Raw genomic sequence first — 13,449 nt, forward strand, 5'->3', positions numbered from 1 at the left:
AGTGTCAAAGATCAGAGACGGTACTCTAGAATAATAGTACCCAAAAGTGAGCTCATCCTGTGCCCATGAGACCAGTGGATGCTTAACCTGCTGCTATCCCCTTTACCAGTCATAAATGTTACATGTAATTATGAAGCCTGAGTCTTTTGATCGGAAAGGATGACGTTTGTCCTCCTGGAAGAAACAAACAGTGAGTCAAATATCTTTATTGGTCAAGATTATTTCAGTCTTCATTCAGTAATCCTTTTGCTTTTGTATTTAGGTTCTAGTATCTGAAGCCTAAAATGAAAATGAGTCCTTATAAAACTGTACAAAAGGAAAATAGAAATTGAAGATAAAATAGTATCCTAGAAATTAGAACTGAAAATTTTCAAGACTTCTACACCCTCTTATACTCTGTTATTGAAGATTATATGGGTACTGGTAAATTATAGCCAGAACAGGAAGCAAAAATCCCTAGTTAGATCAGTTTTACTATTTGATAGTATTGAACAGATGTGAAAATTCATATCTCCAAATGCCAAAACTTCATTTGGGCAGTGAATCAGCTATCAAAGTGATATAATTGAAATAATGCAAATGTCCTGTTACTATAGATATGACCTTTTGTGCAATAAGAGAAACATGACTTGATCTGGCCAATACTAGACACCGGCTTTCTGTTCCATTTAACTCATAAAGAATTTCTCAGATATATTAGTATGAGGAAGAAATGACAGTGTTTATTTCTCACTTTACTCTTTTCACTGAGTAAACTGCTACTTTCCATTAACATGGGTGCTTATTTTTACTAGGGAATTTGCAGTTTGTAGGACTCATTAAAGTATGACCTCAGTCCAAAGACTACTGGACACATATGCCAAGACAGACGTGGTATAGTGAAGATTTTAATAAGAAAAGAGGGAAGAATAGAGTCATCCTTTACTGGCAGCCTTGCTAGAAAAGCAGAAGAAAAAAAAGGAAAAGCGTAAGAGGAAAAACAGAAAAGCCAAAAGGTGAAGGGTAAAAAAATCTAAGAGGAATCCCTGTACATGTGATTGCAGATGCACGTAAAGAATTTTACTCTTAGAATACAAAGAATATCTCCCTTAGAATTCCAGCAGTTTGGAGACATGAGGAGAAAATTTTAATCATTTTCCATCTCAGTATTCCACCCATGAGTATTTTAATGTCCCTTTTTGAAATGTCTCCAGTCTAGAAATGATTTTTACAAAAATGAGGACAATAGTAGCAATATTGTAGATTTCTATGGATGGACTCATTGAATTATATTATCAATAAGCTCAGATAGGATGAAATTATTCACTCTCCTGTGGGAGTAGAAGGTATCAATATATTTGATTCAGTGGACCTGCAATCTAATCACACAGGTCACTTTTCCCCTTTTATTTTCTTGGGCAAGTCAGTTTCTTCCTCTATGAAATGATATAAGCTGGACTAAGAAATTTCTCAGAGATCTTTTCTGTATTCTAAATGCTTTCTTGCTCTAAATCTATGATTCTATAATCTTTTGGCTCTATGGTCTGGCCAATGCTTAGGAATCAGCCAGAAATCAATATGGAAGCTATCCAACAGGAATAATCAATTCCTCATTCACCCATTTAACTATATGTTCAAAAATTGAATATGGGCATTCAAATGATGATCAGTTATGGTTCATTTGGTCTTTGTATTCCCAGGGCCATGCAAAGTTCTTTGTACACAGTTGGTACTTATTGGATTAGAAAATTACAAAACATTATAAAATATTTTCAAACTGCATGTGGACATTTTTGTTGATATTCCCAAGAACTATAGTCACTCATAACATCCCCAGAAAAATAAAATGGAAGAATCAGGAATGAGAGGAAAAGAACAATTGTTAATATAGAGGCAAACTTGATATGTAATTTCTTCAGTACAAAGAACTCCTGCATGAGACACTTCCCTCTACCAATGTAAGTCATCCCCTTCTTTTCAACTTGTGGTTTTAGGCACTAAGAATCTGCCCAGGGTCACACAACCAACATGTGCCATGAATCCCAATTTTCCTGGCACCTAAGCCAGCTCTCTCTATCCATTATCCTATACTAGCTCTCCTTCAATAACCAGAAAGAAATACAGATAATTGTATTAGGCTCAGAAATAGCATTTTTGTTTGTTCTCAAACTCTACTTAAAAAGCAGTAGCTAAAGTCAAGGACTCAAGTCTACACTGAAAATAAAGTAGACATTTTGTCCAGTATTTATGTGCTTGCTTCTGTGTGGCTCTCATGTGGATTAAAAAAGACAAAGTATATTTCTCCCAGCTATATGTTTGGATTTATTTAAGCCCTTAAGCTCTATCCCTGATAAACTGGACGAAACATATTTCTTGCAGTTTTGACTGGTGCGATTCAGCCAGTGTTTGTTTCCATTTTTAATGGTGCATGTCTTTGGCAGTGGTGAAGTAGAAGATCTATGAAAATGCCCCTTGGAACTTGTTACATTTTTTAAAGCATAAAAAAGGATGCTTTTTTGAGCTTAGGTTCACATAGAATACATCAAACTGTAACGTCAACAGGTTGAATCAAAAGGAGCAATAAGAAAGGCAACCAAATGCAGTTGGGTCTTTAATTTTGAATGTCATGGGGGAATCTAAGCAGTACTAATAGTGACCATGGTTGGAAATAAACAAGGAACTAGGAAGAAAGAGGGATGAAAAAGAAAACAAATCTATTAGTCAATAAACATTCACATCCCTGCCCTCAAGAAGCTTATAATCTAATAAAGGAAAATAACATTCAGAAGGAAGCTGAAAAGGGGAGTAGGAGTGAGAAGGACGGTACTCAGCGTGGAGAGCATGCTAGAGGCATCTAGAGGGGTGCAGCCAACTGGGAAATGAAAAAATGGCAGGTTTGGTCATCTCTCAGAGAAGTTCTCCACTTATCCACTTCAGTGGAGGGACAAACATATGTGTGATCTAAAATTGAAGGAATCTTGAAGAAAGTGAAGAAAAAATGAGGATTTAGAGCTGAAAGAGACCACAGTGGCTATCAAGTTCACTCCCCTCATTTCACCAATAAAATACCCAAGACCCCAAAAAGTTAAGCAATTTGCCCATGACTGCATAGCTAGCAATAGAAGCATTCTGTCTACTACACCACAATGTTTCTCTAAAGAGGGAAAAAGCATCCTCATCAGTAGCATTTATATACGCTTTTAAAGTCTGAAAAGCACTTTAATTCATTTGCTCCTCATAGCCCTGTGAGGTTAATGATATTATTATCCCCATTTTAAAGATTAAAAAACTAAGGTCAAGTGACTTGTCCCAGGTCATATAGCTGCTACGTGTCTAAGGCAATATTCCAATCCCAGGTCTTCCTGACTCCAAGACCAAGCTCTATTCATTGTGCCACCTAGTTACCACCTAATAATATAAGCAACAATTGCCAGATTTTACTTTTCTCAAAATATATTAAAATATAGCAGTTGGTCTTTAGAGAGCAGCTCAAAATTTTGTAATTCTCTAAGTATCACAGATTGTCAATCCCCGTAATAGAATTTACCTGAAAATCATGAATAGAGAGAACCTTCTTTTCCATCATCAAAGAAGGAATCAAGCTTCCGTTTCGTCTTACCTTCAAATCAGGGAAGATTTCCATTGGTGAAAACCTATTTTCATGAGAGAACTGATGTGATTCTCATTTCAAGAAAGAACAACTAATTTGGGATTGTGAGTTCTCACAACTGGAATCTTGAGACTATATTTGTTGGCAAGACTCCAGGAATATGGAAAGGTTATATTTAGTCATGGAGAATTGGAAACATTATAGAAGTACTAGCTGTCATCAGTAATTCCAAATGGTAATTTTTCAAGTAAACTTCTTAGCAAAGACATTATATTCAAATCCCTGGGATACTTGCCAGAAAATGTATGTTTAATCAGAGAGGCTTCCTCTTATTCCTCCATCCTGTCAAGATTGAACCAATTTCCCAAACTGTACAGAGTTCTATTGCAAAAAAAACTTAACATAAAAACAATGTTGACATGAAATTAGAAACCAGACTTAGTGTCAATTGCTTAGCTACTGAAGGAGCTGTATTCAACATTCCATTAGAAAATATAAGAATGGAAGCAGAAATTCCCTTCAAGGAGAAAAAAAGCCAGGTTGCAGTGGGCTTCAGGAAGGATTCGAGGTCAAACTGGTAAAATTCATATCAAGTTAAACCTGCTCTTTTGACCTCATCCTCATTCCCTTCACTCCCACATACCTTCAATGAGCCTAAGTCCTACAGTGGAAAGTACGGTGGACTTGGAATCAGATGATATGCTGTCAAAACTGTGATTTATTAGCTACTGAACAAGTAAGTCATTGAACCTTTCTGGGTTTCAGATGTCCTCATCTGTAAAATGGGGATAATAATAACATCCACCTCACAGTTAGGTAGCACAGCAGGTAAGGCTGGCCTTGGAGTCAATTCAAATTCAGCTTCAATAAGTTATTATTTAAGTGGCTCTAGGACAGTCTCTTAGCTTCTGTTTGCCTCAGTTTCCTTATGTACAAGGTAAGAATAAAAATATTCATATCTTCTACCTTGCCAAGGTCTTTGGGAGGACCCAAAAAATCATGTATGTAGAACTCCTATAGCATTATATAGAGATGAATTTTTGTGAAGATCAAGTGAAAGGAATGTCTATAAATGAGAGTTGTTTGTTATTGCTATTATTGGACTAGAGAAAAATTCAACTTTTCCCTAAGGGTTGAGTCTTTACTTTCATATATTTTTTAAAAAGCAATTCTTTCATGCCTTGTGCTATGAGGAAAATATGCAAGGTACTGTCCTGGAAAGAGAAAGTCAAAAATTAAATGGTTCCTGCCCTCGGGGGGCTTACATTCCTTAGGAAACTGGGAAGACAACAAAAAAGACCAAGCATAATTTGTATAAAATAAATGCAATGTAATTTGGTGGGGATGGAGGTGGAGGGGGGGTGCAGATCAGGAAAGGACCTGCTGTTGGAAGTAGCCCTTAAACTAACCGATGAAGGAAGCCAAGAATTTCAAGAGGTGGAGATGAGGAAGGATTGCATTTCAGACATGAAGCACAGTTTGTGCAAAGGAGAAGTGTCAGGAGATGAAGTGTCATTTGCAGGGAACAGCAAGTAAGCCAATTTGGCTGAGATAAGTACAGGATGGGGAGTAATGCAAGATCAACGGAGTCAGACCGTGAAAGATTTAAATGCCAAATAGTGAAGTTTCTATTTTATCCTAGAGACAAGAGGAAGTACCTGAAGTTTCTGGATCAGGAGAATCTCATGGTCTGACCTATGCTTGAGGAAAGCCTGTTTGGAAAGAGTATGGATTATATAGCTAGCAGCAGCCGGGTGGTAGAGATGATGGAGGGTTGAATCTCAGTTTAGGAAGACATGAGTTAAATTTCTCTCCCAGATACCTAATAGCTCTGTGACCTTAGTCACTTAACCTTTGTGCCTCAATGTCTACAAATGTAAAATGCAGGAGTTAGAATAGATGACTTTGTCCAAGGTCCTATCTGATCTATACCTCTAATCCTGTTTGGAAAAGGAAAAGACAGTATATTAGTACCCAATTTTCCTACATTCCCTCCAACATTTATCATTTTTCTCTCCTATCATATTAGCTAATCAGATAGGTGATAAAAGGATATCTCAGAGTTGTTTTGATTTGCATTTCTCTAATCAATAGTGATTTTTTCATATGATTATAGATAGCTTTGAATTTTCTAAAAACTACTGGTTCAAATCCTTTGACAATTTATCCAAAATGTGTATTCTTATAAATTTGTGACTCTGTCATGCTTAAGAATTGTTAGAAGGAAGTTCTAATAATAACTATTCATATATCATTCGACTGCCATGAATTGGTGGTCTATCCTACTCAGCTACTCATATGACTGAGCTCTTCTCCCTCAGCCCAGATCATTACACTGTCCCCAAACTGTACAGAGTTCTATTGCAAAAAAAACTTAACATAAAAACAATGTTGACATGAAATTAGAAACCAGACTTAGTGTCAATTGCTTAGCTACTGAAGGAGCTGTATTCAACATTCCATTAGAAAATATAAGAATGGAAGCAGAAATTCCCTTCAAGGAGAAAAAAAGCCAGGTTGCAGTGGGCTTCAGGAAGGATTCGAGGTCAAACTGGTAAAATTCATATCAAGTTAAACCTGCTCTTTTGACCTCATCCTCATTCCCTTCACTCCCACATACCTTCAATGAGCCTAAGTCCTACAGTGGAAAGTACGGTGGACTTGGAATCAGATGATATGCTGTCAAAACTGTGATTTATTAGCTACTGAACAAGTAAGTCATTGAACCTTTCTGGGTTTCAGATGTCCTCATCTGTAAAATGGGGATAATAATAACATCCACCTCACAGTTAGGTAGCACAGCAGGTAAGGCTGGCCTTGGAGTCAATTCAAATTCAGCTTCAATAAGTTATTATTTAAGTGGCTCTAGGACAGTCTCTTAGCTTCTGTTTGCCTCAGTTTCCTTATGTACAAGGTAAGAATAAAAATACTCATATCTTCCCCTTGCCAAGGTCTTTGGGAGGACCCAAAAAATCATGTATGTAGAACTCCTATAGCATTATATAGAGATGAATTTTTGTGAAGATCAAGTGAAAGGAATGTCTATAAATGAGAGTTGTTTGTTATTGCTATTATTGGACTAGAGAAAAATTCAACTTTTCCCTAAGGGTTGAGTCTTTACTTTGATATATTTTTTAAAAAGCAATTCTTTCATGCCTTGTGCTATGAGGAAAATATGCAAGGCACTGTCCTGGAAAGAGAAAGTCAAAAATTAAATGGTTCCTGCCCTCGGGGGGCTTACATTCCTTAGGAAACTGGGAAGACAACAAAAAAGACCAAGCATAATTTGTATAAAATAGATGCAATGTAATTTGGTGGGGATGGAGGTGGGGGGGGGGGTGCAGATCAGGAAAGGACCTGCTGTTGGAAGTAGCCCTTAAACTAATCGATGAAGGAAGCCAAGAATTTCAAGAGGTGGAGATGAGGAAGGATTGCATTTCAGACATGAAGCACAGTTTGTGCAAAGGAGAAGTGTCAGGAGATGAAGTGTCATTTGCAGGGAACAGCAAGTAAGCCAATTTGGCTGAGATAAGTACAGGATGGGAAGTAATGCAAGATCAACGGAGTCAGACCGTGAAAGATTTAAATGCCAAATAGTGAAGTTTCTATTTTATCCTAGAGACAAGAGGAAGCACCTGAAGTTTCTGGATCAGGAGAATCTCATGGTCTGACCTATGCTTGAGGAAAGCCTGTTTGGAAAGAGTATGGATTATATAGCTAGCAGCAGCCGGGTGGTAGAGATGATGGAGGGTTGAATCTCAGTTTAGGAAGACATGAGTTAAATTTCTGTCCCAGATACCTAATAGCTCTGTGACCTTAGTCACTTAACCTTTGTGCCTCAATGTCTACAAATGTAAAATGCAGGAGTTAGAATAGATGACTTTGTCCAAGGTCCTATCTGATCTATACCTCTAATCCTGTTTGGAAAAGGAAAAGACAGTATATTAGTACCCAATTTTCCTACATTCCCTCCAACATTTATCATTTTTCTCTCCTATCATATTAGCTAATCAGATAGGTGATAAAAGGATATCTCAGAGTTGTTTTAATTTGCATTTCTCTAATCAATAGTGATTTTTTCATATGATTATAGATAGCTTTGAATCTTCTAAAAACTACTGGTTCAAATCCTTTGACAATTTATCCAAAATGTGTATTCTTATAAATTTGTGACTCTGTCATGCTTAAGAATTGTTAGAAGGAAGTTCTAATAATAACTATTCATATATCATTCGACTGCCATGAATTGGTGGTCTATCCTACTCAGCTACTCATATGACTGAGCTCTTCTCCCTCAGCCCAGATCATTACACTGTCCCCAAACTGACATATAGCCACACATTCAGAAAAAGAGAATTGAAAAATGTAGCACCCATCATCCTTCTGAAAATCCACCATTAGCTCTTCTAGTTCTTGAATGAGTAAAACCATGGACTTTACACAATGGAAAAATCAGAAAGAAGGTACTTTTCTCAGAACAGTGAGAGAAATGTAGTAAGGAGAGGAAAGAAACAAACACATGTATGATATAGTAAGATAAGGAAATAATATATGCTTTTTAGATTTTCAGGAAGACAATAATCTGTCCTGGTCACAGAAGTAACTGATATCATTGTAATACCCCTGTTCTTACAGTAGATAAGATGCTTATAGAACTCTGTATTCTAAAGACACAAGACAGAAATCCACTGTTTTAAATCTATTGTCTAGTTTAAATTTCTATCAGGTTACGGTGGGTACGCTGTATTTTGTACTATAGAAAGAATGGTTTTGAACATTTTTAAATTAAAGTTGTTTTTTTTTAATTTTTAAAATATATGCATGGATAACTTTCAACATTCACCCTTGCAAGACCTTGTATTCCAAAATTTTTCCTTCCCTTCCCCCCAAGATGGCAAGTAATCCAATATATCATGTGCAATTCTTCTATACATATTTGTATAAATATCATACTGCACAAGAAAAATCAGGTCAAAAAGGAACACAATGAAAAAGAAAACAAAATGCAAGCAAGCAACAACAAAAAAAGAGAAAATACTCTAGTGATCCACAGTCAATTCCCACAGTCCACTTCAATTGGTGCAAATTGAACATCTTTAATGAGTTTAGTCCAAAGCATCTCAACCTTTGATAACAAAGTTTAAGATGTTTAAGTCATATCAAAGGTATTTCAAACTGTCTCTCAACCAGGTCTTAGACTAAATAGGAATCTAGGAATCCACTGCCTATGCCTTTCCTGCACCATTTTGAAAACTTCATAACTGGCTGAAAATGAGTCAGTAAAAATGTGATGTATGCCATACTCTTCTGTTAAGCATTGAGAACCAAACTGAACCATCCAGGGGAACTGTTTTCTATAGTGGGAAAAGAAAATGCTTAACAGTTTTAGGTACTGGCTCTGCCCTTAACTAGCTATGTGATCTTTGCAAGTCACTTCCCTTAATCTTAATTTCCTGTCTGTGAAATGCATGAGTTAGACTAAACAACTTCTAAGGTCTCTTGCAACTCTGAAATTCTATGATTTTAAAGTAAGGCACAGTTTAAGACTATCTTAAGAAAAGTATGGTTCATCCTATAAAATTCTTAGGTTCTCATAAGCAATTAAAAATGAATCAGAGGGAGAGGAGGGAAAAAAGGAGATACTAGAAAAATGTTGATGTAAAAATATAAATCAATATTTATTTTAAATATATACATATATTAAAGTATTTTATTTTAATAATTACATTGTAAGACAATTTTTAACATTTTTAAAAATTTTGAGTTCTAAATTTTTTCTTTCCCTTTGTCATATTCCTCCCTTCCTCAGACAGTAAGTAATTTAACAAAGAATATATGTGCAATCATGTAAAACATTAAATATTTATTTTTAAGTGAACCAAAGGTGTTGATGACGGCAATAATGAATGTTTAGCAGTAGAACATTCTTAGGCTTATGGAGACCAGTCAATTCCTGGGATTCAGAAGTTTCCAAATTTCAAAAATATTCTAGCAGATCTGTGATTTCATCAGTGGGTAAATTCATCCCTCCAGCAATGGATATCATAATTGTCCAGGCTACTATATCTCTACAATTTCTTTCTCTTACTATATTTTAAAAACTATATGGAAGAAACCCCTCATAGTATATAAAAGGATATATACATATGTATATAGATATAGTATTTTGCTTGTTTAACATTAACTTTTTTAAATTTTGAGTTCTAAATTTTCTCCTCTCCATCACATTCTCCCTCCCTAAAATGGCAAAGCAATTTGATATTTCTCTTCCTTGATGCTGGCAATGACAATTGTTTAAGTGAATCTATTTTAAAGTTATGATGGTAGGAGATCATTGTACATGGCAACAACAGGATTGTGCAATGATCAGTTCTGATGAACATGGCTCTTCTCAACAATGAGATGATTCAGGTGATATGTGTTAAACATGTTTAAAATATATGTTAAATCCAATATATACATATATATTTATACAATAATCTTGCTGCACAAGAAAAATCAGATCAAAAAGGGAAAAAAATAAGAAAATAAAATGCAAGCAAGCAACAACAAAAAAAGTGAAAATGCTATGTTGTGATCTACCCTCAGTTACCACAGTCATCTCTCTCTGGGTGTGGAAAGCTCTCTTCATCACAACATCTTTGGAATTGGCTTAAATCATCTCATTGTTGAAAAGAGCCATGTCCATGATCTGATATTTCTTATGAAGCACAATAATTGTGGAAATATATATAGAATTGCACATGTTTAACATATATTGAATTGCTTGCCATCTAGAGGGAGTAGGTGGGGGGAAAGGAGGGGAAAGATTCTAATGATCTTATGATGAACAGAGCCATTTGCATTCACAGAGAGGACTGTGGGAACTGAGTGTGGGGACCACAGCATAGCATTTTTACTTTTTTGTCCTTGTTTGTTTGCATTTTTTTATTTTTGATCTGATGTTTTTAATATATATGTGTGTGTATATGTATTTATGTATATATACCATATATGTATGTATATATATGTTTTTATTAAAGCTTTTTTTATTTTCAAAACATAAGCATGGATAATTTTTCAACATTGACCCTTGCAAAACTTTGTGTTCCAAATTTCCTTCCCTTTCCCTTACCCCTTCCCCTAGATGGCAAGCAATCCAATATGTGTTAAACATGTTAAAAATATATGTTAAATCCAATATATACATATATATTTATACAATAATCTTGCTGCACAAGAAAAATCAGATCAAAAAGGAAAAAAAATAAGAAAATAAAATACAAACAAGCAACAACAAAAAAAGTGAAAATGCTATGTTGTGATCTACCCTCAGTTACCACAGTCATCTCTCTCTGGGTGTGGAAAGCTCTCTTCATCACAACATCTTTGGAACTGGCTTAAATCATCTCATTGTTGAAAAGAGCCATGTCCATGATCTGATATTTCTTATGAAGCACAGTAATTGTGGAAATATATATAGAATTGCACATGTTTAACATATATTGAATTGCTTGCCATCTAGAGGGAGTAGGTGGGGGGAAAGGAGGGGAAAAATTTGGAACACAAAGGTTATGCAAGGATGAAGGCTGAAAATTACCCATGCCATATGTTTTGAAAATAAAAAGCCTTAATAAAAAAAACTGAATCATAAAAATAAAAAATAAAATTATGGTTGTATAGATGGACATACTACCATTGTTACATAAATATTTACCAGAGCAGTATACATAATATGTTCATTTAAGTGGGTTATTTGGATGCCGGTATGAATATTTCCCGTGTTGCCGTAAATACCACAGTGAAACCTGGATATCTGTGCATGCAGTGCTTTTTGGCAGTTGTCTAACTGAATCATCACTAATGAATTTTTCTCTTCTCACATCTTATTCTCTCCATGCCTCTCTTGCCCTTGCGTTTCACTCTCTGCTCCTGCCTCCGACTTCCCCAACTCGCTGCCCTTTCCGGCTGCCTCCTGCTCTCCAGTGTGACCAAGATCAGTGCATTCAGAGCACCAAATTCGTTTTGCAGGCTGCAGCTACCCCGCTGCTCCAGAGCGAACCCAGCCTGACCAGCGAGGAGCTCCCTCTGCCAGGAAAGACCACCCTGGGCACCCCCTGTGCCACTTTGTCCCTGGGGCAGCCCACACCGCCCTCCTCCATGCCCAATCTCACATCAGAGACTGTTTTGACAGATATGATACCATTGAAGGAGGATCATGATGGCCACCAGTTCCTCACACCCGAGGAAGCCCCTTCACCCCCTGGGATGTTGTCAACGGGCAGTCCCATCACGCACAGTCACACCCTGCATGTCCTAAGCTTGGCCAGCCAAGACTCATTGCATGAAGACTCAGTCCGTGGCCTTGTAAAGCTCAGCTCAGTCTGACCGATGTGGACGGTCGGCACAGGGGGAGGCGCGGTGCACTTTTCCTGGGACTTTGATCTTCTGGAGACCACCTGCAGAAGCCGACAAAAGCGATCTTCCCAGCAAAGAACTTCCCAACACTCCGTCTTCTCATTAGCCTCGTGGTCTCATGAGGAGGACTTCCGATTGTTGGTTAAACGAACATCTAGAAAGTAGATGGTTCGATTTCAGGGGGCATTTGGGGGCAGGTCCTAAAGCTCTTAATTTTGTCTTATTTGACTTTTCCTTCCCTTTCCCCAATTCCTCCTCCCCTTCCCATCCTTAATAAAAACTGAAATTGATACCAACAGTCCAGTTTTCTGAAGCCTTGGGCAAGTGGGAATTTCCCAACAGCTGGAGTCATATTTCTGAATTTTTATTTCAGTAGAAGAAAGATTTTGGGATATAAATGGCACATTCTGTGTTCTCTATTATTGTAATACACACTGGTTAAGAGTTTATGATATTTTGTGGTCAGACTGAAATGCACTTAAGTGTTATACTACTAATATTTGAATTTGGCAATTTCCATTGTTTATTAATATAAAAAATTTTAAAGAAAAAGAGACCAGCTGGGGGCTTACATGCCACATTTAGTATGTGTCACAATGGTGTTGGTATCAACAAGAAGTGCTGCTTTTTTTTTTTTAAGTTGTGACTTTCCAAGTTCAGTTTCATCGAAGGACAATTATCAAACTGAAACCAATGGACAATGTTATTATTTCTCAACCATTCAATTTTATTATCTGTGGATTGGTGGTGCCTACAATATTCCTGGGTTTTATCACATTTCTTATGATTTCATCTTCTGTTAAATATTTAGATTAGGTATTGTGTTGTGCCATATCTGCAGGGGATTAGAATCTCCCTACTGCGGGTGAGATTTCCAGTGGACATCCAATAAAAATGCCATCCTCCATTTTCTGGATCTGCGTACAGTTATCCTTATAAAGCCTAAAAGACAAAACCCTCTGGAGGACCAGCAAAGGGTTTGTGATTGTTGAAATAGACTGGCAGAGAATAAGCCTGAATTCATAGTGAATCAGATCAATGGATATCATACTGATGGGAAGGTTTCTTGGGTAAGAAGGTGAATTTCTGTCCTGTTTCTAAGCACTGATTGTCCGCTTATGGTTTGTTATTGAGGGAATTCACTTGTGTTTGCATTATGTAAAATTCAATGCTGCTGTAGACAGAAGATAAAGGAGTCATTCAAATAGGAGATTGGCTCTCTCCTCTGTTCATCCTGTTCTGTGTGCTGAGGGCAAAAGGAAAGAAAACAGGGAACCTATTGGAGGTGTCCAAGAGTTAGTCAAAGGAACCTGTGGCAAGTATGTGCTGAGATCTCCAGGGCTCATTTCTCTTAACCAGGCCATTAATCAGATTAGAATTAGGAAAATTACCAACTCATCCCTTTCAATTTATAACTTGGGGCAGGGATTAGGAAGGACATTGTATTTCGTTTAAGGAATAAT

General features: G+C 36.7%; 1 protein-coding gene across 4 annotated transcripts in view; it reads left to right on the plus strand.

Annotated features, from left to right (window-relative positions):
• Positions 1-12,893, plus strand: part of ZDHHC14 (zinc finger DHHC-type palmitoyltransferase 14) — a 317,691-nt gene extending 304,798 nt beyond the window's left edge. For 2 of the 4 annotated variants that reach the window (XM_051997999.1, XM_051998000.1), the window contains exon 9: positions 11,555-12,893. In XM_051997999.1, coding sequence (XP_051853959.1) covers positions 11,555-11,956 — 402 coding nt within the window. In that variant the 3' untranslated portion in view covers positions 11,957-12,893. The remainder of the gene's footprint in view (positions 1-11,554) is intronic. The other 2 variants (XM_051998001.1, XM_051998002.1) reach the window with 1 other exon arrangement.
• The last annotated feature ends 556 nt before the right edge of the window (positions 12,894-13,449 follow it).

Source organism: Antechinus flavipes, chromosome 4 (assembly GCF_016432865.1).
Source record: "Antechinus flavipes isolate AdamAnt ecotype Samford, QLD, Australia chromosome 4, AdamAnt_v2, whole genome shotgun sequence".
NCBI lineage: Eukaryota > Metazoa > Chordata > Mammalia > Dasyuromorphia > Dasyuridae > Antechinus > Antechinus flavipes.